Raw genomic sequence first — 25,610 nt, forward strand, 5'->3', positions numbered from 1 at the left:
TTTTTTGTTTGTTTGTTTTTTTGAGACAGAGTTTCTCTGTGTAGCTTTGCGCCTTTCCTGGATCTTGCTCTGTAGACCAGGCTGGCTTTGAACTCACAAAGATCCACCTAGCTCTGCCTCCCAAGTGCTGGGATTAAAGGCGTGCCACCACCACCACCCGGCTACATACCGGTTTTTAATCAGAAATTTTACTGATTTCTTGCTGGTCAGTTGACTCCACTCCCTCTTTGGAGAGTAGATTCCAGGGCTTAAGAATGTAAGCTGGATGGGACTGGAGAGATGGCTCAGCAGTTAAAAGCACTGACTGCTCATCCAGAGGACCGGGGTTCAATTCCCAGCACCCATGTGGCAGCTCACACCTGTCTGTAACTCCAAGATCTGACACCCTCACACAGACATGCATGCAGGCAAAACACAAACGTACATAAAATAAAAATAAGTTATAGAAAAAAGAACGTAAGCTGGCACCGGTGAGGGTGAGATGTCGGCAGGTCAGGAATGTGTCCTGAAGGGACTGTTCTAACCGCTGCTGGAGGATTACATTTAGGAAAAGACCTCTCAGTAACCTCTGAAGAGTGAGGTGAATGCATGAGGGGGAAACACTGGTTGAAGAAATACTTTTTATTTATTTTCGGATAAAACATGCTATGCCCGCTCAATGATTTGTAACTGGGATATGTGACTTGATTCAAACTTGTGTGAGAGTAAGCTATGTTACAACAAAGTACAATACAACCTTGAAAACTAGACTGAATGATAAACATTTAAAAACAAAGACCCTAAGCGAGTTAGCGATTCCATTAGTATAATAACCTCCCCATCTTCCAGGGTTTTCTACTTCTCGGGGCTACATGGGATTGAAGCTCTCAACAATTTTGGCAAGGACATATGTTTCATTCTAATACATACTAATCACAGAAATAGATACTTGTATGAATATTCGTATGTATAGAAACTATTCAAAGGGTTTCATGTTATAATTGATTATAGAGACTCTGAAAGAGCTTGGTTAACCAAGCTCTCTTGTCAGGTAAGAAGGTAGACCAGCGTCTAAACAGAGCATTGGGAGGGAATCTATCACAAAGTCATGCTAGCCTGATTTTCAGACAAGGACTTTTGCTGTCTTCGCCACCGAACGCTTCAGATCCAAAGCACACACAGAAACACCCGAGTGTTCGGTTTGATTGGATGGTAAACTGTGGACCTGCTCTTTCCACTCATCAATCCTTGTTGATCTCATAGACCACAGATTAGAGGTAAATACAGCAAAGAGAAATCAGGCAGCGATGACATGCGCCTAGGAGTTTGAAAAACAAAACTCTGAAATTCGTCTGGAAATTTCTAGTTTCTTTTCCATGATTACCTGGAGACCCATTTATGTAGTGGGTAGCTGTTGCTGCTTTGACCTGGAAGAACTATTCCTAGTGAGGCTTCTGGTAACTGCTGCGCCTACCTATGATGCACCCCCGGGGTGAGGCCAAAACAGGAGCCCTTAAGACCTGAGATCCAGATGTGCCGGGTCTCTTGGTTCCTGGTGATCCTGGATGCTGGATGGTAGACCGGGCGGAGTTCTCCAGAGAACCCAGCGGGACTGCACCTCACCTCTCCCGGATCCTGTAACCAACCCCTTTACTGGCTGTAAGTTACCCCAAAATAAACCTCCTTTTTAACTACATAATTTCCCCCAAAACGTCTACTCTGCACATACACTAAATATAAAAAAAGGGGTTTCAGGCTCAGAGAAAGAAAAGAGAACGTCACTGGTGCCAGTTTAACAGGCAGGCAGCAGGCTTTCGCTTTTGTCCTGGACGGTGCTCTGGCACATAGTTGAATACATTCACAACGATTCATATGCACAGTCAAAGCAGAACTTCCAGGGAGCGAGAGGCGGCACGCTGATATGCAAAATATGCTCACAGCTATAGGCATTCTAGGCTTTTCTGTAGGGTGTGTAGATTTCAGTAAAGGCAAGGAACACTGTGTTTATAGGCTCTCGTGCGACAGGTCAATTAGGAACTCTGTAAAGGGTGGATGATGATAGGGTCGCTCACTTGTCAATGAACTGTTCAAATCAAAGGCTGGGGGCAGGGCTTTATAGGACTTTCTATAGTTTGGACCTTAAATGCCCCCCACCCCCCACCCCAAGGCCTATGTGTTTAAAGATTTGATCTCAACAGCTAATCCGTGTACAGAAAATACGTGTGTATGGAGTGCTCAGCGGCCACAAATGGGAAATCTATATCGCGTATACATCTCCAAGGTTCAGTCATGATCTCAGAAGTGGGGTCATAGTGTAAGGGATCAGAGGCCAAAGAGGATTGGGGCACAAAACAGTGTCTTCTGTACAGCTCACAGCACAGCTGTGCTCATGACCTCACAGCAGCTGGTGTTTTCTGCAGAGAACCTGCACAAGATCCAACCGGTCAACATTCCAGCAGGCGGGTCAAGGGTGGAGGAGTGGAGGGTGGGAGAAGGGGAGGGGGGGGGTGGTCCTAAGCCGGACTCCTCCTCGCTGAGGAGCTGTTTATAGATTACAGCAGCCAGGGGAGGGAAAGTTAGTTATCTGTCAGGGAGCGAACGGCCCCACCCCTGTGAGGCCATGAACAGCACAAATGGTGCTCAGTGGTACACAGGAGACACACAGGAAAGAGACACACAGGAAACACAAAGTTGTAGACATAGAGTGGGTCTAAGGAGTGGGGGTGAATAAATCAAAATACATTGTGTGCGTATTACATTCTCAATGAACATATATGTATACATATATATTCGTGTATGTATACACACACACACACACACACACACACACACACACAATCTCAAACTAACAAAGACTTGAGCCCAGGCTGGCACTCTTGAGAGGTAGAGAAACCAAGAGATACAGCCTGGTGGAAGGTCTCTCGGTCAGGTCCCTGCATGGGATTGTGGGACAGCAGCCCCCTGCACACTCTGCAGATTCCTCTTGCTCCCTCAGCTCATGGTGAGGGGAGCGGATGTGGTTCTGCCCTGTGTTCTCCCAGCACCTCCACCAGAGAGGCCTGCACAACGGAGCTGCCTGACGTAGGCTGGAGCCTAGGAACGGTAGACGAAATCAGCTTAAGCTGGTTATCTCAGGTGCTTGTTGCAGTGACCTAAAGCTGACTGTCACGTGGCTGCAAAGCTGTCTGTCCACCCTTGTCGTTCTTGTGTGGATGGCATCGATGAGAGCATCATCCTTCGTGGCAATCAGCAATAGAAACGCCTGCCTGTCCATTAAACCACACTCCTACGGATGCTGAAGAGGAAATTTCAACTTAAATAGTCAAAAGAATTCCTCTCCTATGCCACAGAGACCAGGAGCTTTCTCGGTGTAGGGGCTGGTTTCTCATTCCCGGGTCTATTTCAGTTTGGCTTTAGCAACAATTCTATTTCTTTGTTAAGTTCTACTTTCATATCCTGAACTGCTTTACTTTATTCACCTGTGTTTCTGTTTTCAGTCTTTATTGAGACACTTACTCATACCCTCTTTAAGGTCCTTGAACATTTTCATAGTTGCTCTCTTAGAGTTCTTTCTTTCTTTTTTTTTTTTTTAAAGATTCATTTATTGATTATATGGTATTCTGTCTGTATGTCTGCCTGCATGCCAGAAGAGGGCGCCAGATCTCACTGCGGATGGTTGTGAGCCACCGTGTGGTTGCTGGGAATTGAACTCAGGACCTCTGGAAGAGCAGCCAGTGCTCTTAACCTCTGAGCCGTCTCTCCAGCCCTCTCTTAAGAGTTCTTGGCTTGCACTTCGGATGATTTGCTTTGAGCAGGGTATGTTACAAAAGGGGTACTAGCTTTGGGAGGAATCAGATTGTTTTGGTTGTTCATGTTTGTATTTTTTGAAAGGATTTAGGCATTTGGAGTTACAATGTTCGTGGTGTTTATATCTTGTATGACTATCTGGTCTCTCCTTTGTTGGATGGGTGTTACCCCAATCCGATAGTTTGTGGATCCGAAGAATAATGCTTGCTTTTCAGTCTTGGGGTCACTCTGGGTTTTTTAGAGTTCAGGCTTGGAATGGGCTCAGATCAGAGGCTTTGTTTGGAACTCTGGGTTCAGATTCCACAAAGTCCCCAACCTGTGGAGTGAGTGAGGTGGGGACACAGGCTGGCAGGTGGGGGAAGAACACTGACTCTGAGGTCTCTTAAGTAGGACTTGGGATCCAGCTCCACAAAGGGCAGTAGAGGCAGAACTAGGGGTACCCCGAGTCCAATCACAAATGGCATCAAGCCCAGAGAGAATGTAGATAGGCTGGGAGGAAAGAGCTAGAGTTTACCGATGGGATGGACTGATAGTACCCTAGAGAGAACAGAATGGAAGAAACTAGTAACTTTCCTGATCCTGAGAGATGAGTGTGGCAGCTCTCTGGGGTCCCTGGTTGAGCAGTTCTACAGGTCAAAGGGAAGTCACAAAGGAATGGACATGAGCCAAGAGGAATGACTGAGCAGGGTGACAAGAACGAACCAGGGGACCCCGAGTCCATATCATGAGGCTGAGTCCCGAGGGTATGGCGGTAGGCTGGGAGATGGGGATCTATTTACATGATTTTCATGGTCAAGCTTTTCTTGCAATTACACCACCTGAAAAACAGTTATTTTGTGTTCAAGAACAATTAATAGTGTCAATTGTGTCTGGCCACTAACAGAGAAAGATTATTTAGTGATTTCCTTGCCTTTGGGAACCATTCAAATAAACTATACATAGCATAAAATAACAGAAAGAAAACCTTCCTAACATTAATTTCCGGTTCCTTATTCCACAGGCTACAACTGAAAAGACACAAGTCATCCATGGTAAAATTCACAAACAAAAAGAGGGAGATGCTGGTACCTTCTAACACTCTGATGCTTTTGCTCCCACAAATTGGTAAGTGTGATTTTAACGCATAAGGAAAGGGAAGGTGGACAGGAAAGCATACGGGGTCTCGAGAGACCCAAGGCCACCACCAGATACAGACTTCTTGGTGGGTGATAAAGGATGACTTGGAGACAGCATGGTGATGAGGGAGAAGGCTTGGAGACCTTGTGGTGATGGAGGCAGCGACCTGGAGACCCTGTGGTAGCGAAGGAGGCTTGGAGACCTCGTGGTAGAGTTGACGACACCGAGATGCAGGATTACTTGGAATCTACTAAGCCAACAGAGCAGAGGAACACACGACACCATTTCAGAGTGCTAAGTCTCGTGTACAGGGGCCAGAGGGATGACTCGGTGGTTCAAAGCACTTGCTGCTCTCCCAGAGAATGAGAGTTCATCCATATCAGGGAGATCACAACTCCCTGTGACTCCAGCTCCAAGGGATCCAATGTGACCCCCTTCTGGCCTCTACAAACCCACACATAAAAATACAAAAAGAAGGTTGTGTCCAAAGCAAGGTGTGGTGGTTCATACTAGCACTTGGGAGACGGAGGCAGGAGGATCAGGAGTTCAAGGTCACCCTTGGCCACATGGAGCACTCAAGGCTTGGGCTATGTGAGACCCTGTTTCAAGAAGCAAAGAGTTGTTCACAGGCAGGGAACACTAATGGGAAGTTGGAGACCATCCAGCCTCATCCTGCTACACAACAGAGGAACAGAAAGAGACAGACAAGGCCTAGAAAGAGCACCTACTGGCTTGAGGTCAAATAGTTAGTCATGTGGGTCAGAGCTAGAAACGAGATTCCTGAATGAAGGTTTCATTTCCTGTACATTTATTTTTGCAATATTATAATACCTAAGGCCTTTAAAAAGTCAAACTAAAAAAAAAACTCATACAAACAAATAAGACTAACAATTTATTATAAATAATCTGCAAACAAAAATATTTTTATCGATGTGTCAAAACATTATTTTGCAAGTAACAGTATACCGGGTTGTTTCCGAGTGGAAAGCTCAGGACTGCGTTTATGTTCTTCTGAAAAGTCTTACAATAGCTCTGTCTCTGTGTACTTAGTATTGTGCTGACCATAAAACAGGCACATAGGAACTTGCAAATGGCCGGGCAGTGGTGGCGCATGCCTTTAATCCCAGCACTCGGGAGGCAGAGCCAGGCGGATCTCTGTGAGTTCGAGGCCAGCCTGGACTACCAAGTGAGTTCCAGGAAAAGGCGCAAAGCTACACAGAGAAACCCTGTCTCGAAAAACCAAAAAAAAAAAAAAAAAAAAAAGAACTTGCAAATGGTGGGAACCTGTGACGCTGGCGAATTAAGTCATGACTGGAGCTGTGAGGACGGCCTGTGAGGAGCCGAGCAGGGTGAGGAGACGGCTGCCACTGCCGGGAGCAGGTGCGCACCATCTCGATGCATCTGAGATCTGGAACAAATAAGAAGGATCCCTCCTCACCCACCTCCAGCCTCTCAGTGGAGCAATTTGAGAAGCTAAAAGTGTCTCCATGTGTACATTTTAAACACAAAATCTCTTATTGAGAAGCCGATTTTACAGTGTGTGTGTGTGTGTGTGTGTGTGTGTGTGTGTGTGTGTGTGTGTGTGTGTGTTGCTGGGCACTGAACCCAGGGCCTCCCACACGCTGGGCAAGTGCCCTACCATTATGTGAGTTACATTGACAGCTACAATAGGTCTGTGTTCAGAATATTTACAAAGCTGTATAAGTATTAAATCTAAAAAAATGTCTCGGACAATCAGTCAAAAGTTATGCAAATGTTAGAGTATAAAAAATGGTCACTGTAAAATAAATGATTTAAATATTGCTGGACAAATAACGGCAAGAAGCTAAGAGAACCTCCTTGGCGAAGTCCCCAGCTGTGTGGTTCTGCTGGCCGCCGCTGGCCAAGCTGGCCAGGGAGCACTTTCTTCAGAGATAGACTTTCCTCTGGTCCTTCCTCAGGCCGTCATAGGCTGAACAGAAAACCCAGTTCTGGTGTTCTTAAGACGTCCAAACCCAGCCGGGCGGTGGTGGCGCACGCCTTTAATCCCAGCACTCGGGAGGCAGAGCCAGGCGGATCTCTGTGAGTTCGAGGCCAGCCTGGGCTACCAAGTGAGTTCCAGGAAAGGCGCAAAGCTACACAGAGAAACCCTGTCTCGAAAAACCACAAAAAAAAAAAAAAAAAAAAAAAAAAAAGACGTCCAAACCCAACAGCTCACAGGGAGGATTTGGGAACTCTGTTAGTGTATGGCCACACAGTGTGGTGGAAGCCTTTTGTGAGTGGCTGTGAGAGCCGTGAAGTTCAAGAGTAGCCTCCCTTCCACAGGGCCCCACAGGATGGCTCAGACTGCCCACCCCCTAGGCAGGAAGCAGGTGCTCTGCCACAGGAAGTCCGGCCTGTTTCCCCTCTTCGTCTGCGCACCTGTGACTGCTCCCCTGCCCATTGCTGCCTGGATACTCCGGCCGTACGAGATTTCCAGGTGGAGGAGAAGGTGCCGTGCATTGCTGGGCATGTCTCTCAAGCTCACTGTGTCGTCTGTACTTCCTACAACCGTCTAGCTGTGGGTGTTCCAGTGACTTCTACCAATCACTGTTATCGCAGCAACAGAGCCCACCAGATAGATTCTGCACACTGAGCTGCTCTGTGCTTCTGTGTTTCCCATCTGTGAGGAACCTTTCATTCTGGAGAGGCACACCACTTTACATACATCAAGACAAATTTAGACGGTGTCTGTGGTGCTTAGCTTTTTGTTCCATGTTTCCTGTGCGGGATCTTGAACCCCCGTCTTCACAGGCATGGCGAGGGCTATCCCACTGAGCTGCAAGCTCTCAGCCTAGGCACAGTTACTTAAAAAGTTCAGGCTTCCTAAAAGAGGTGCTAATGAACATTTAACTAAAAGCTTTAGAAGATTCTCTCGGGGGAGAGCCAGATATTAAATAAGTAAAAAGGCTGTTTCTCGTAAATATGGGACTTCAATGAACACTTTATACTTTATCTCCTCTAAAATTTTGCATATTGTCTCTGTTCAATCAATTGTAGAACTTCGTGACAGAGCTGAGTGGTGGGCTCCGTAATAGGGTAGCTCACGGGGAGCCTCTTTTCCAAGGCTGGCATATGAATGAAGTACCTGCAGGTCACAGAGAAACAAAACACCGTTAGAAACGAGAATTTTCACATTGGCTCAGCCAGTGTGTTCACACTCACTGCACAAGGTCGGGGGGTGGAGGGGGGGAGTTCGTGGGAGTCTTAGCCACGAGGCGCAACGTTTTCAGACTTCCAACCTCCTGTACTCAGGACCGAGAAAAGTCTTTGCTGTGTGTGCATTTCAGCGAGCATACGTACTTCACTTGAGAAAGGAAGTAATAGTGGAAATAGTGGAAAGGAATTAATACTGCCGCAGAGGCAGTAACCAAGACGACAAGACAGGACAGGACTGTTTTCATCAGACGGTGCACAGAAAGGGGGGGGGGCAAGCTCAGATAACCCATCAGGACCAGTCAAGAGGAAAGAGCAAGGGATTAGCTCCCACATCCTCTACATAGAGGCTTCTACATAAGAATATAGACAGCCTTCGGCCATCCGCTAGGGTAGCATCCAATGGTTCTCAGCCCTGGGTGAATAACAGAATCACTTGGGGGAGCTTTTAAAGACTGTCAGTGCCCAGACCATGCCCCTAGGAGAACCAGAACAGAAGGCCCACGGTTGGCTCAGTGTTATAACTACCCAGATGATTCTAATGCAAAGTAAGTCAAAAACCACTAGATTAAAATAAAGACTACAAACCTGAATGTCCACAAGAAATGTAAACTATCAAGGTGGGAAGAGTAGGGAGGGGGGGAGGGATTAGCCAAAGGGCACACAATCTTCCTGACAGGGTCCTGCAGGGAGCTCCAGCCAGCTGTGGCCATCCAGGAGTATGACACCATTTTTGCCAGCTGTCCTGATTGTTTCTAAAGTTTATAACTAGGTCTTGTATAATTAGGCTAGGCATGAGGACACATGCGATCATAATTATAATTACAGCACTCAGGCTAGAGCAAGAGGTTTGCAGTGAGTTCAAAGCCAACTGAAGCTACAGAGTGAGTTCCAGACTAGTCTGGGCTCCTCTGCAAGACCTTGTCTCAGAATGGAAAAGCAGGTTAGGGCAGGAGTTTTGTGCTATACATGCTACAACATGGATAAACCTTGGAAATATGATAAACGAAAGGCCTGAGGCCAAAGGTCGCTGGTTGGATGATTGTCTGGAGGAAGAGTAAGTAAGTGGCTGCCAGCCGCTGAGGAGGAGGGCGGGGAAATGGGATGCCTGCTTAACTGGTCCTGGGTTTCCTTTAGATAATGACAATGCTCTGCAGTTCAGTAATGACAGTTGCAAAATATTGTGAAATGTGTTCAAAGCTACCAAATTATATGCTCCGAAGGGGTAAATTTCACGCTATGTCAATTTTTCCTAATGAGAAAGAAAAGGAAGCTAGAAAGTGGGAAGGCGGTGTGCTGGGACTGCTTTGTGGGATCCACTTGGAGCCAGATAAATCCCTTTTATGGTATCCAGAGTGGACCTTCTGGTGTAATGGCACATGCTGGAAAAAGAGAGTCTACACAGAGGGCTGACTTGACTCCTTTTGAAGCCAATACAAAGCCATCATGTATGCCTCCGCATCTTTTGATGTCTCCCTCTGAACCAAGGGTGAAGCCGCGTCCTTCTCGTTGATGGTAAAAACCACCTTAGCTTTTCTCGAATACGTGTTAGCTGAGGGTGAATTGCTGAGTGCATGTGGCCTTGTTAATTGCTTGTGGCTTATTGCATTTGGCCTTGCTAGCCTTGAAGCCAAAGTGGAACTGGAACCCTGAGGGGCAGCAGAGCTGGATGGACAGATGGATGGAACCAATCCTGGCTGCTGCTGCTGCTTACTGTTCTCTCACTGGGGGGTGACAAGTGTAAATAAAACAACAACAGATCCCCCAGTGCGTTTGTTTACTGCCCCCCACTTTCCTGATTGGTCACCCCCAATGCGTGTGCAGCAACGGACTTGAACTCACGGTTCATAGTGTATCATCCCCTTCATCACGAGGGCTTGTTACCCTAGAATACATCATTATACTTCTGTGCAATGTAAGCTTGTGCACAAGCCGGTGACGATGAGTGACAGGTAGATTCTGGGCTGGGGAGACCCCTCAGAGGTTCTTAGAACTGTCCCCAATTCCACCTTACCTGTGACGTGATCCAATTAAAATATTACTGAAAACAAATGTGGGATTTCCATCACGGTTCCCCCTCAACACCGGGTCCTGTGGGCGGTGTCCGCGAAAATGAGCGGCGAGCCCTTTGGTGGTTGGGCGCGCTCTTTCCCTCCGTACCTGAACTCTTCGCTGTGGTCGCTCCTGATGTGCTCGGCGAGAGCCTTGCTGTACTGCAAGCAGCTCCTGAGGATGTAGAACTGCTGGTACAAGAGGACCGCCTGGCAAGGAGTCAGCAGCTGGAGCGAGGCCGAAAGGCCCCTCGCCACCCGCTTCACAATGCTGGCCACAAAAGCCACCTAGACGGGGAGAAGCACGCCGCTATGCGTGGGCACAGGGTACCGCACGCATGCACGCATGCGCGCGCGCGCGCGCGCGCACACACACACACACACACACACACACACACACACGCACGCACGCACGCACGCACGCACCCAATTTCAGCTGTCAACCTCACTGACAAGTCTAGGCTGAGGCCCTTGCCACGCTTACTCCAAGGCTTACGGGCTAGTTCCCTCTGAGATGGTACTCAGCGCCAGACCACAGATCAAGAATGATTACCATTTTTAATTTTTAGCACTTTGATTTTTTTTTGTTGTTTTCTTTTTTTTTTAATTGCGTTTTTAATTATTTGGGGGTGGCATGTTATGCATGCATGCCACAGTGTGCACACGGAAGCCGGCAGACAGCTTACTTAAGGCAGGTCTCTCCCAAGGGAATGAATTCAGGTTGGCAGCAAGTGTATTACCTGCTGAACCATCTCCTCGGCTCACAGCACCTTGGTTTCACTAGGTAAGATAATCAGGGCTGGCTGACAAGTAGGTATGCCCAATGGCCACACCCCCCTTAACGGTTTCTTTTATTGCAAGTTTCTCTCAGGTGGTCTTCTTTTGCCCCCTACTGCTCAGAGCTGGCTTTAATACCGCCACGTGTCCGTGTTCCCTTGCCTCGGGGCGCCTTTCATCCTGACAGGCTTCATGGTCACAGACTGGCCTCATACTTGACTCTGTTCCTTTCAAGAGTGATTGAGGGACTTCCCTATTTGTTTGAGATCCTTAGGAACTCAGCCAGATCGTAGAGCCTACAATCGCTGCATAAGGTAAGTAGGCGTCTTTCATACTGCATAGACACGTATGAATAAGTAAAAATTATGGTGCTCCCCGATGAAGCTGAGACCAGCTGAGCTCTGCGCGCTGCTGAAGGAGCCAACATTGTGGCCTTAAACTCTTCTGGGCAGTAGGATATTCTACTATAAATGTACACTGTGGCCCTGGCCAGCTTTGCATAACTGTGTCATAGGGATCTGTCAAGGGATGACAGACTCTTCAGAACACACTCAACGTCATCGCTCCGGAAAAGTAGTTCCCAGCTGGGAACAGGTCCACCGGGCATACGCTCACATATGGAAAGAGAATACATGACCTCATGACAAGAACTCCACTCGCTACCTTATCTGTGTGTGCACTCCATTTACTGCGTGTGTGTGTGTGTGTGTGTGTGTGTGTGTGTGTGTGTGTGTGTGCACATACGTGTGCTATGGTGTGCAGGCCATGACCCACCTGTGCAATTCAGAGGACAGCTCATGGAAGTTGTTCCCTTCTCCCAGCACACTGGGTCCAGGGAGCAAACTCCGTTCCACAGGCTTGTCAACAATCACCTCTACCCACTGAGCAAGCTCATCAGCCCCAAACACTACTTTTTGAAGAGATGTCCAGTAAAAACATGTGTTGACTCACGGAACGCATGAATGAGCAGAGGGAAACTAAGTTCGGGGAAGTGGGAAGAGATTTGAGGGGTGAAAGCTTCACGAAGATTAGTGCATTCGGTATTTTGTTGAGCATCTAGCACTCTAGACATATTCCTGTCTCCACGCCCTATGGAGACAGCCATTGTCTCTGTCATGATAGACTAATCTGTAACAAACCTCAGCTCACCAGCGCTTGGTACAGAACAGAAAAGTCTCTGTCGCTTGTTCACACTACACAGCCCTTCCAGGTCACTCGGGAGCACCAGTGGGCGGACCCGTCACCGTGGGAAACGCTATAGGTAGGATTCCAGCAGGAAAAGTGAGCCTAGGTAAGTGTGCTATACAAGCTCGCACAACTTCTGCCCAGAGTGACTCAGGCCAAAGTCATCGAGTGAAGAGAGAGGTCCGATCTCACCAGATGCCTAGTGGAAAGTGTGCTGGGAGACACAGGCCACTCAAAGCTACCACAGGACAGAACCACATGACCACAGAAGCCAGTGCAAACTGCCACAGTGACTGGCTCAAGGGGAGGAGGAAGGCACGCCACGGTGTCCACTGTGTGACTGTGATGGGGGATCTGACCCAGTGAGAAGGTCAGAGAATCATCTTCTGCCTTCCCGCTCCAGGAATTGGCACTGAGGACTCAGAGATGAGTGAGGGTTAACTGGCCGGAAGGGGGCGGGGTATTTCAGACACAAATTGCTACAGCTTGTGTTTTCAGGTGTTGGAAAACCAATCCCCCAAGTGTGACATGGAAGGACGCCACAAGAGCCTCTTGAGAGATGGTTCTTCCATCTTGAACCAACCAGCCTCCAAAATGAGCCAGCCAAACGAACCTCTGCCCTTTATAAATCACCCACTCGGTGGCACTCTGTGGTAACCTAAGAGAATAAGACCTACCCAGAGGGAAAGATCCTGCAGTGGAATCAGTGGGGGAGCAGGGCTGGCCATTGAGGTGAGAGATGTGCAGGGCCGGATGAAGGAGGGACCAGATGAGGCGGCAAAGCTCTAAGATGCCCCGCCCTGCGGGCCTGGGAGGGAGGCTGGCAAAGGGAAAAGCTGCCCAGAGATCACCCAGCTAGCTGAGAGCAAGGCACGGCAATCCCATTTTTTGTCTTAAATAGCTCCCTCTGGCTGTGATCTAGCAGAATGACAGACATGGACCATTTGGATGTGAATGGAATCTTAGAAGAGGTCAGAGTTGGGGACCAGGGTGTTGGCTGCAGGGGCAGAGCACACAGCAATCCCAAGTGTTCTGTTCGTTTTCTACTTATGGCAAATGTCCATCGTTTTAATCAAATTACAAGCCGATAACTAAACGTTTTGTTTGCTACGTATACCTTCAAAGTTTTTTTTAAATAGAATAAAGCTAATCTTAAGCCCTAACTTTAATACGTTTAATTCCAGTCTCAAATATAAAAACATTTTCTTTTCATTAAATAATAAAATCATCAAGTTATATCTTTTGCTTCTGCTCTGTGGACTCCAGTAAATCCTAGGACAATGCCTGTGCTTTATTAATTAAGCACACAGCATCAGGTAAGCCGGGCCTTTTTCTGCTCAGTACTCACCGTGGGAGGGCAGCTTTGTAGAAAGGACATCATCCAGCTGATAGCAAACTTTGTGGATCCCAAGGCAAGATTTCCCTAGAAACTCAAGGGCACAAGTTATATTCCTGAAGTCTAAGTCAGATCTAAACGAATTCTACCCTCCCCAAAATATGTTTTTATCCAATCCTCATCAATCAAATCATTTTTGTTTGTTTTTTGTTTTTGTTGTTTTTCAAGACAGGGTTTCTCTGTGTAGCTTTGTGCCTTTCCTAGAACTCATTCGGTAGCCCAGGCTGGCCTCAAACTCAGAGATGCACCTGCCTCTGCCTCCCGAGTGCTGGGATTAAAGGCGTGCGCCACCACCGCCCGGCATCAATCAAATCTTTAAACATCAGTATCTGTAAACCTATAATAGCCTTGAGGAGAAGGGAGTATCCCTGAGGCCAACCAGTTTTAGAGACTGTCCTCCCAAAAATGTTACGCTATTGACCATAACCTAATCAAATCAGAATTATAATAAAATATGCGCTGTACCTGCTGAAAGACAAGAAGGATCTCAAAGAGCAGGGCTGTCGCCGTGTCTGTGTATTCCAGGATGAGCGCCTGTAACTAGAATTTCCAGTAATCATTAATGCGCTGCCACAGGCTGGGCCACAAAAGCCATTTCCCTTCAGGTCCTTGACAAAGGATTTCTGACTTAAATTTTTAATCTGTGATGTCCACTTTTCATTCCCAGAAAGGTGGCTTTCATGCTGGGCTGGCTGACTCAGGCACGTCATTCCAGACACTAAAGAGCCTGGGCCACGGAGGTCACAAATTCAAAGCCTGTATGGGCAACTTAGTGAGACCCTGTCTCAAAATGAAAAGTAAAAAGAGAGCTGGGGAATATAGCTTAATGCTACTAGAGTGCTTTCCTCATGTGTGTTCAATCCCCAATACCACTAGAACAAAGCTACTCCAGTGAAGAGATAAAATGTTTAATGACCCACATGTGGATAAGGGAAAGATACAATAATCTAGACAAAAACGTGAAAAATCTGCACATTGGGGTCCACAGTGTCAGTCAGATCAACAACCTTACTTCCTCTCACGGTGTAAACATGCTCCTTAGGATTGAGGCCAGAGGTTCTCTAAGGGATTTAGACTTGTGCCAGCTTGAATGTCTATTCCTTCTGTGGAATGGGCATATACGGGACTCGGAGACCTCTGCTCATGAGATCTCCAGGCAGTTGAGAGGGCACATAAGCCACTCTGGTCACAAGAACTGCCTATGGACATGCTCCAGGCCTAGGCCCTGCCGTCATACCGTGTGCAGGATGAACTCTGGTGTCTCCGTCCTCTTATACCTGGTGACCTAAATCTGTACTGTCTCTTGATGACCACACGGATTGCCCAGTGCAGAAGTGTGGTGGTAATCTAATTGTACTGAAATGTGATTTTAATTGTATGTTAATAAATAAAGTTGCCCAGGGGTCAGAGCTATTAGAGCCATAGACAGAGCGTGGCGGTGGTGGCACACGCCTTTAATCCCATAGATCTCTGTGTGTTCAGGGATACAGCCAGCATTGAAGACATATGCCTTTAAGACCTAGGGGGCTGCACATTCAGACAGTGACGAGGCAGTCACGTGTTTGGGTTTACAACCAATGAGAAGGCAGAATGACTATGAAACGACTTACACACAGGGAAATAGCTCTCTTCCAGGAAGCTAAGACCACCGCAGGAGGAAGGGTAAGATTTTAGCTCTGAGCTCTGACCTCTCGGCTTTCTCTTTTACATTGGTTCTGTGTTTCTTATTTAATAAGACGGTTGGTTACATCTACACAGAAGATCTGAACGTCCTGCAGACATGAGACCTACACCCATCCGTTTTGCCCACTAGACATATTCGTCTAACAAACCCAAAACCAAGCTCAGGGCTTCCCCCATGAAACCAGCCTTCTTGCTGTGGCTCGTATCTGACTCATAGGTCAGATTCTAAAACGTGTCTTCTAGTCTCCATACTTGATTTTCATGTCAGGTGTCAGTTCAGATTTCTAAGATATTCTGGAATCTACCCTCTTCATGAGTTAGCATCTCTCTTCCTCTTTGTGCATGTATTTAACAAATATGCATCAGACCCTCTATTAGACGTTGGAGGCTCCCTGCCTACCCTCATGGAATACACAGCCTACTGAAGAAACAGGGCCAAGCTAGCAACTGAGTAAGGAAAGGCACAGATATGAACTGAGTCAAAGGTCCAAAAGAAAAACGTAGCAAGCTAAGACAGCTCTGAAGAGGGCTAGTCTCTTCTGGGGGCCAGGAAAAGCTTCCCTCTTCTTCTTTTGTTTTTGAGATAAATTTATTTTAGCTGGGTAACACACACCTTTAATCCCAGCAATTGGAAGGCAGAGGCAGGGGGATCTCTATGAGTTCGAAGCCAGACTGGTCTACAGAGCGAGTTCCAGGACAGCCAGGGTTACACAAAGAAACCCTGTCTCAAAAAGTCAAATACATATACGTGTGTGTGTGTGTGTGTGTGTGTGTGTGTGTGTGTGTGTGTGTGTGTGTTTTGCCTGCATGTACATATGTACACCACAGAGGGCATTAGACCCTGGAACTAGAGTTACACATAGTTATGAGTTAATGGTAATGTGGGTGCTTGGAACTGAACTTGGCCCCTCTCCAAGAGTAGCAATTGCTCCTAACTGCTGAACTACCTCTCTACTCCAGGGCTTCCTTCTGACTTCCGTCATCCCTCAACTAAGCTGCACTCCCACCCTCCTCCTCCTCCTCCTCCTTCCCTTCCTCGAAAAGGTCTTACTATACAGTGCAAGGCTGACCTAGAGCCTCCGTTCACCTGCACTTCTCAAGTACGGGGTTTCCAGGCACACGTCCCCACACCATGTATACAGTAGCTTAACAGCTGAACTTGTCTGCGTGCCGTGTCTCCCCGACTCTCCGGTCTCTATTCACACTCTCCCATTTCAAGGAGTGTGTCAGGTATTCAACGTACAGGCCTGGTCCGTCTCATGGACATCTGTCCCTCTCGCCAGCTTATGAACTAGTTTGATGGTGAGTGTTGTCGAACTTGTGGCTGCAGAAATTACGTCTGCTTTGTTTACTTTTTGGACCTCTGCTCAGCACAGTTTGCTCAAATAGATGAATCAGTAAAAATGTACTGAGGGGATACACCTTCTAAAACATAACTCTAATTGTCTGCTTAAGAACTGTCAAACCAGCCAGGCGGCGGCGGTGGCAGCGGCGGCGGCGGCGGCGGCGGCGGCGGCGGCACACGCCTTTAAGCCCAGCACTAGGGAGGCAAATGCAGGCGGATCTCTGAGTTAGAGACCAGCCTGGTCTACAGAGTGAGATCCAGGACAGGCTCCAAAGCTACACAGAGGAACCCTGTCTCAAAAACAAACAAGCAAAACAAAACAAACAAACCCCCCCCCATCAAACCATGTCCCACCCTTTAGGGGAAAAAAATCAATGTTGACTTGGCTCAAAATAAATTGATTATAAGCTGGTATGTTCGCTTGGAAATATGCTTTCTATACAGTTTGCTATATCTAATGATTTGCTAAAACATTAGAAAAAGAAGTGACTCTTATTGCATGAGCACTAACCACATGTTAGGATAAAATACAGCCCAAGTTGACCTGGATATATGGAAGACATTCTTTTGCAGGTTTTTTTGTTTGTTTGTCTTTTGGTAAAATCTCTGCTATAGAATTACATGTATTTGAATAATATTCATAGAGACATTTGGGCAGATGAATGTCATTTTTAAACAGTATTATTTTCCTTAGTTTATATACCTGAAAACATAGATACATTAATATTGGCCAAATAGCTAAGATTTTAGGTTAATAATAAAATATGTCCTCTTGGCTGGGTAGTGGTGGTACACGTCTTTAGTCCCAGCACCCGGAAGGCAGAGCCAGGCGGATCTCTGTGAGTTCGAGGCCAGCCTGGTCTACAGAGCGAGATCCAGGACAGGCACCAAAACTACACAGAGAAACCCTGCCTCGAAAAACAAACAGGGCTGGAGAGATGGCTCAGAGGTTAAGAGCACTGGCTGCTCTTCCAGAGGTCCTGAGTCCAATTCCCAGCAACCACATGGTGGCTCACAGCCATCTGTAATGAGATCTGGTGCCCTCTTCTGGTGTTCAGGTACTTGCAAGCAAGCAGAACATTGTGTATAGATAATAAATAAATAAATCTTTAACAAAAAAAAAAAGAAAGAAAAACAAACAAACAAACGAAAGTTCTCTTTAACGTTCACATACTTCTGTATTCTACAGCATCATGCTCCACGTCAGAACAGAGAAACGAGAGCCCCCATATGCTGCATTCCGTCGACCCCCCCCAAATTCTCTTCTCACCTGAGCATCGAAGGAGATGTCGGCTGACGTTGAATCACACGGCGTCTGGGCATTCGACGAGGAGCAAGACTTCGGAAGCTTAGGCTTGCTCACTAAGATCACTAAGAGATTAAACAGTGTTCCCCTAAAAAAAAAAAAAAAAAAAAAAAATCAATAAAAAGCCACGAATGGGTAAAGCTTTTAGAAGGAAAATGGTGGAGTCAAACTTACAAACACTCAGAGATCCGCCTGCCTCTGTCTGAGTGCTGAGATTAAAGGAATGTACCAACACCGCCCTGCTAAATGTATGTTGTGCTTAGTTTGAATTTTCCTAACTGACAGGGAACATCTTTTTTTTTCTCTTTTTTTCCAGATAATTAACTGAGTTTTTGGACCTTTAGACAAACAGGTGACTATCTCAAAATGAGTTTATTTTATTTTTTGTAGAAATTTAAATAAAATTCCAATATACAATAAATTTGATAAGGTTCTGGGTTGCTGTGCATAGTAGGTGCTCTCCGTCAGAGCAAGCATGGGTCACGTGACCCCAGTGTGTCTGTTCATTCTTTATCCCCTCCCTACCTCAGTCAGGTCAAGTCTCAGCAGCACCTGACATGTACTGGGCTACATCACCAATCCCTAAAGTGAGATGCTTTTGTTTGTTTGTTTGTTTGTTTGTTTGTTTTTCAAGACAGGGTTTCTCTGTGTTGTTTTGGTGCCTTTCCTGGAACTCACTTGGTAGCCCAGGCTGGCCTCGAACTCACAGAGATCCGCCTGGCTCTGCCTCCCAAGTGCTGGGACTAAAGGCGTGCGCCACCACCGCCCGGCTGAAATACTTCTTAAAATGCTCATTTGACCCAAAGTTTTTACTCCAGAGCCCGCCCCCCCCCCTTTTTTTTAACCTGAGACCTTTAAGGATCTGCTGCCTTAAACATTATTAGCTATTGGTGAATAAATCCAGTCTAAAGCTGAGGTCTTTTCCTTCAGATGCACTGTAACTGTCCATTAACCCACACAAACAAGTCGTACACATAATTGACGGTATATGATACCTAATTACCTAACAATAAAAAAAAAGTCACAATTCAAACTGTGCATCCTGAACAGCTGAGTCTATAAGAGTATCTTCAGATGCTAAGTACAAGTCCACTGTGGCTGAAATGGAGCCGAAAGCAGGCCACAGGACTATGAACTCACTGAGCACAGTGGCGTCTTCCTCGTTAGCCGGGTGGCTGAAGGAGGTGGATCATTTGAACCCAGAAATCTAGAACCTTCTTAGGCAACACAGTAAGATGTCATTTAATAATTAAAAAGGTGTGGGAGGAAGTTAGGCATAGTCAGTTGGGTAGAGACAGGAGGATTACAGAGTTCAAAGTCATCCTCAGCAGTAGTGTGTTCAGGGCCAATCCCCGAACTACATGAGACCCTGTCTTAAGTAAAAACCAAAGAAAGGAAAGAAGTGAAGAGGTAGGACGGGAGAATGGGAAGAAGTAAGGAATATCAGCTATAAAACAGGAAACAATAACGTAGCTTTGAGGTATAGCAGTAGTGAAATAATTTAATGGTAGGACCACACACACATTCTCTACAAGCATGAATGCACTTTTCACAATGAAACTAGGAACACTATAAACTTCCTAGGCTTTTCACAATCATTTAAATCATTACCATGATCAGAAGCCCATAGTCAACCAAAATGCTAAGAAATATACAGTTCTGTGTTTCAACTCAAAAAGCTAGTCTGAGCCGGGCGGTGGTGGCGCACGCCTTTAATCCCAGCACTCGGGAGGCAGAGCCAGGCGGATCTCTGTGAGTTCGAGGCCAGCCTGGGCTACCAAGTGAGTTCCAGGAAAGGCACAAAGCTACACAGAGAAACCCTGTCTCAAAAAACCAAAAAAAAAAAAAAAAAGCTAGTCTGTAGCTGAAGTTTTCCTGGTCTTGCCCGGCTCCCGTGGCCCTGCAGCTGCTTGGACCCAAGTAAACACACAGAGGCTTATATTAATTAAAACTGCTCAGCCATTAGCTCAGGCCTACCACTGGCTAGCTCTTACATTTAAACTAACCCATAATTCTTATTTATGTTTAGCCACATGGCTTGGTACCTTTTCTCAGTTCTGCCTTCACATCTTGCTTCCTCTGTGTCTGGTTGGTGACTCCTGACTCAGCCTTCCTCTTCCCAAAATTCTCTTCTCTGCTTATCCTGCCTATACTGTATTTACCTGCCTGGCTACTAGCCAATCAGCATTTTATTTATCAACCAAATCAGAGCACCACACATTCACAACATACAGAATGACATTCCCAGCACTAGTCTAATTCTTAATATGCACTATATTTCTAAACACACACACACACACACACACACACACACACACACACACACACACACACCAGTAAAGGTCATTCATACTATCTATTTTATTTGTGCTATCTGAAATGGCCAGTCTTGGAGCAGGGAGTGTAACTCAATTGGCAGAGTGCTTTCTCAGCAGGTACAGACCCTGGGTGTGAGCATCAGCACAGATGGGCATGAAGGCACATGGCTACAGGCTGAGCGCTTGAGGGCGCAGAGGCAGGAGGATCACAGTTATCCTCAGTTACACAGTGTCGAGCCCAGTGTAGGCAACATGAGACCCGTTCTCAAGTAATAAAGTAAGAAAACAGTCAAACTCACTTTCCTTTTTTATTTCTAATACTCTTCTGTGTGTTTGTGTGTGTTGTACGTGCACAAGCGTGTTTGGGTGTGTTCCTGTGCTCATGCAGAAGAGGGAGTCTGTTATCTCAGGCTATCACTTTCTGTCTTATTCCTTCAAACATGGTCTCTCACTGAACGTGGAACTGGGCTGGCTGGAGGCCACAGCCATCTCCCTGCCCCCGCCCCCCAGCACTGGGGTTACGGGCAAGCACAACCTTGCCAGGCCTTTTATGTCCATTCTGGGGATTTGAACTCAGGTCCCCACGCTTTCCCAGCAAGCCCCCTTACCCACTAAAGCATCGCCTCAGCCCAAGAACACTCCTTTTTGAAGCTTTGAGGTTTGAACTGACATTCTGTTCTTGGTTCTATTTAATTACAGTCCTTCGTTTTCAGTAACAGTTTCTTTTCAAATCTGAGAAAGAACTCGGAAGTTCTAGGTCGCTTACTGTGATAATACATGAATTCAACCACAACGCCACCAAAGTACAAAAGAACACAGCGCATTTCAGGAATGCAGTGAGGTGGGCTGAACTAACCAAGTTCCCGCTTCTGGAAACAATAAAGAGGAAACGCTAAATGAGCACCGCTTCTTTATTTCCTCAAATGGAATTTAATTTGAAATCCACCCCTTCTACCAACTGACTTACTTTAAAACTCTCTGGGCCAACAATTTAGTCAAAATGTAGCTTCATCCCCAAAATAGCGACTTCTAGGATTGACATCACAGACTTAAAAACTGTCCCAACAATTGAATGATTTTATTATTCAGATTGTTATTACTTATAATATATGGATTTTAAGTATATTACACTCTATTTTAGAGTACATATGTTGGAGGTTAAGTAGTCTGTGATGATATTGTGGAAGGTAGCATTCTAATATGGTCTCCAACACTCCTATCCCACAGGAGTACACAGAGCCTGCAGGACCTGTGACTGTAAGTGGCTGTCACTCGTGACCGGGCTATATTAGATTGTAATATGAAGGACTCGTCACATACAAACCAAGGCCCATCATTACTTGACTTTTCAGTCAGTTCAGAGGAAATGATCCTGGGTGGGAATGATCTAATCCTGCAGAAGTGAGCCTTCTCAGAACTCACGGACGGAGCTTGCCAGCTATAACTGCTCTCTCAACGACCACTCACATGAGCTTAGAAGGGAACTGAATCCAGTCAACCCCACAACGGGAACGTCTGGACTCAGGAGCCCAGGACCCAGCTAACTCTGCCCAGAGTCCTGATCCACAGAGACGGGAGAGAATAATTAAACGTTTAACTCGCTAAGCTTACGGAATTTGTCACAGGGCAATAGATTTAATGCTATCCCATTACATCTTTGTTCTCATGGTAACCCTGCGCATATCAGAAGTGCCTAAAAATTAATATTATCACCACACCCTACTGCAGCTATTTGAGCACACATACCGAAGGCTAGGAAAAGAGCTAGCCTTGTCTGGGAGGAAGGTTTGCTAAAGCTGATGGGGTCAAACTCTTAGGATTCTGCCCTCACTCCAGCTGCATGACCGCACACGCGCAGTTCAGGAGCTGAGTAAGGGGTCCTGCATCTTACCTCATCAGTGCACGCTGGTGATTACCTACGCATGGCTGGCGAGGTCACGCAATCAGCGCATGTGTGGTGTAGCTCTGTAAACCCGCCTGCGCATGTTCGGGGGACCCTTAAAAAGCCGACACAGACCCCCCCTTCTCTGTTCTCTCCCCCCCCCATCTCTTTTCTGTCTCTCTCTCTGCTCTCTGCATGTGCGTCTCCCCCAGGCCTGGTTCTTCTGCCTCCCACCTCCTAACAAAGCTCTGATACTGGGTTTTGTCGTGGCTCATGACCTTTCCATGCAGTAACCAGCGCCGCTCATCATTCTTACCACAAACCAAGTTAGAACCATTAAAGGCCACCCTTATCGCCAAGGGAGGGTGTGGTTTTGGTTTTGTTTTGAATTGGGATAGCGGAAAGCAATCGAAGGTGGGTAGAATTGCCATAGGCCTTGCTCAAGAAGGACATCTTCCTGCCCTTTGTTCCCTTCTGCTTCCCTCGAAGGTCACCTCAATCATGAGGACAGGGACAGCATGAGAAGACGGCTGGAGAGATAGCTCAGCAGTCAACAGTGCTCTTGTAGAGGACCTGGGTTCGGTTCCCAGCACCCATATCAGGCAGATCACAACCACCTGTAACTCCAGTTCCCAGAGACCAGACGCCCTCTCTGGTTCTGTGGGCTACTGCACACACGGTACACATAAACTCACACACACACACACACACACACACACACACACGCACACGTGCACACACACATACACACAAATACAAAATAATAAATCAATTTTTAAAAACCAGAAAAACACATGGTAGGCTCTGCCAGGCAAGCCCCACTCCTCCGTACCCCAGGGGCACCGAGCTCCTCTGGGATCTGACCTCCCTGAACCACCGGATCACTGTTTTGTTTCTCTCAGTCTCACCAGAGAAGTTTGTTTTTACCGGCGGCGATGGCAACTAGGACAGAGACCCCCAACTGGTCATCGACCTGCAGTGTGAAGAGACTGTGGCGAGTCCGGCCCGCCCTACGTGGGACATCTATGACCAGTCACACCTCCTCCTTCCGGGCTTCCGGGATCATTGCAGACGAGGGGCAGGAAGAGGGAAGCACTGGGAAGAGAAGCTTCAAGTTTGTTTTTTTCTGGGTATGACGGGCCCAGTGCACGCGTGAACTCACGGTAGCACAAGTCCTGCATAAGATCGAGCCAATCAAAATCCCAGCAAGGATGGGGGAGGGCTCACAAACCTCCACCCGGAGGCGGCACTCTGGGCAGTTGATGGTTAATGGAGGAGGGGGTCTCAGTTTTCTTCTGGATGTGGCCATCCATGATAGGCAGCCCACGCTGCAGGAGATGGCGCTACACTCATATATATATCACCAATCAGACTCAGGAGTTTTTAAAAAAAAGGTACATGAAGTAGTGAGGGAGATGGGGATGAGGATATGAGAGGCATTGGGAGGGACTGATCAAAACACACTATATAGGGTTTGAATAAATAAATAAAATGTTTTTTGTTTGTTTGTTGTTTTTTTTGGTTTTTTCAAGACAGGGTTTCTCTGTGTAGCTTTGCGCCTTTCCTGGAACTCGCTTTGGAGACCAGGCTGGCCTCGAACTCACAGAGATCCCCCTGCCTCTGCCTCCCAAGTGCCACTACCGCCCGGCTAAATTAAACGTTTTTAACGTGACAGAATAGCAAAAAGGAGGAAGCTGGACCCTGGCTGGCCCTGCAGAGGAAAGCCTCACCACCCACGCGAGACAGCTGTGTGAGAAAGGCTCACGTTTCCACATTCCTGTGGACGCATGCTTCTTATTTATCCTTTGACGGTTTCATGAAGGTTGGTAATGAATTTTAGCCGTTTTTACTCCCCATTCCCCTGCCCCACTCCCCTCCCCGATGAAACCCCTCTTCCCCAACAAGTTCCTCTCTGCTTTCACGTGTGTGTGTGTGTGTGTGTGTGTGTGTGTGTGTGCAAGTGTGTGTCCACTAAGTTAAATAGGGTTGTTTGCATAAGCATGGAGGAGAGGAGGGGAGGGGAGGGGAGGGGAGGAGAGGAGAGGTTTTGCTTTCTTTTCTTTTCTTTTCTTTTACTGGGTCAAGGGACACTTCTCAGTTAGACCACATTAAAATACCTTTCTTTGGCACTGCATCCTCCCCATTAGTAAAACTTACGAGGTCATTCATGAAAGGTCACAGTTTACGGTCAAGTGCTACACGGCAATGTCACTGTCCTCAGTGACAGCATGCTGAAGTGTGGTCTCGTGAGATGATAAAGCAGAAACTTCCCATTCCTGGGGCTAAAGAGGCTGCTTGGCAGGTAAGAGCTCTGGCTGCTCTTGCAGAGGGCCCTGGCTCAGTTCCCAGCACCCACATGGAGGCTCACAACTGCCTGGAACTCCAGTTTCAGGGCATCCAGCGCCCTCTTCTGACCTCCAAGGGCTCCTGCACACATGTGGTGCACGTATACACACTCAGGCACACACACACATACACATTTTTAAAAATAATTCATCGCTGGGCAGTGGTGACACATACCTTTAACTCCAGAACTTGGGAGGCAGAGGGTTCTCTGAGTTCGAGGCCAGCCTGGTCTATAGAGCCAGTTCCAAGACAGCCAGGGCTACATGGAGAAACCCTGTCTCAAAAAAAAAAAAAAAATATATATATATATATATATATATATATATATATATATACATATATACATATATAAAACATCCTTCCTATGGCATGATGGAACTACAGCCATCCTAGCAGTGTTCTCCCTACACATCATTACACACGTGACGAAGAGCTACTAATCAACATGCTGTGTTTCACGTCTTATAAAAATATAGCACAACAATTTTACTAATCACAACATAATGCTTGGTTTTTATAACAGCGATGTTACTGGTTCATGGATTTACTCTGCTACGGCTTTCAATCATGATCTTAGAGTGTGTGCCTATGTGTGTGTAGTTTACTAAAACAGAGTATGCTGGGGCAGGAGACAGGCCTCAGCTCTTAAAAGCATCGGCTGCTCTTCCCCAGGGAAATGCAGGTTCAATCCTCAGCACTCGCAGGGTGGCTGGCTTACAACTTCCTGCACCTCCAGTCCTGGGTGATCTGACGCCCTCTTCTGGCCTCTGCCAGAACTGCGTACACATGGTGTGCAGACAAATATGCACGCAAGCAAACCACTCATAAAATAAAGAGTGTGCAATGTGATGAGGGCAATAGCCTTCATAGATCTCATGCATCTCTTTACTGAATCTCACTTGCATCATGTTCTCTTAGTGACTGAATCACTTATTGTTTAATTGATGATGGCCTTAGGGGCAATAAGCAGCATGATATGAATATATGTACAGATATACATACACATTCCATGTTTCATATGTGTATATACATATACATGTACCATATTGTCTAGGTGTCTAGTAGTCTGTATTATCTAAATTTCTTTTTTTTTTTTTTTTTGGTTTTTCGAGACAGGGTTTCTCTGTGTAGCTTTGCGCCTTTCCTGGAGCTCACTTGGTAGCCCAGGCTGGCCTCGAACTCACAGAGATCCGCCTGCCTCTGCCTCCCAAGTGCTGGGATTAAAGGCGTGCGCCACCACGCCCG

General features: G+C 46.7%; 1 protein-coding gene across 2 annotated transcripts in view; it reads right to left on the reverse strand.

Moving 5' to 3' along the window:
* Positions 1-7,848: 7,848 nt before the first annotated feature.
* The window catches only part of C18H12orf56 (chromosome 18 C12orf56 homolog), a 66,054-nt gene continuing 48,292 nt past the window's right edge, over positions 7,849-25,610 (reverse strand). The window contains exons 9-13 of one of the 2 annotated variants that reach the window (XM_076554171.1): positions 17,784-17,907; positions 13,951-14,025; positions 13,438-13,512; positions 10,237-10,415; positions 7,849-8,008 (exon numbers count right to left, since the gene is read on the reverse strand). In XM_076554171.1, the coding sequence (XP_076410286.1) occupies positions 7,882-8,008; positions 10,237-10,415; positions 13,438-13,512; positions 13,951-14,025; positions 17,784-17,907 (580 nt within the window). In that variant the 3' untranslated portion in view covers positions 7,849-7,881. Of the gene's footprint in view, positions 8,009-10,236; positions 10,416-13,437; positions 13,520-13,950; positions 14,026-17,783; positions 17,908-25,610 lie in introns of both variants that reach the window. The other variant, XM_076554172.1, reaches the window with a different exon arrangement.

The sequence above is a fragment of the Peromyscus maniculatus genome, chromosome 18 (genome assembly GCF_049852395.1).
Source record: "Peromyscus maniculatus bairdii isolate BWxNUB_F1_BW_parent chromosome 18, HU_Pman_BW_mat_3.1, whole genome shotgun sequence".
NCBI classification, from domain to species: domain Eukaryota; kingdom Metazoa; phylum Chordata; class Mammalia; order Rodentia; family Cricetidae; genus Peromyscus; species Peromyscus maniculatus.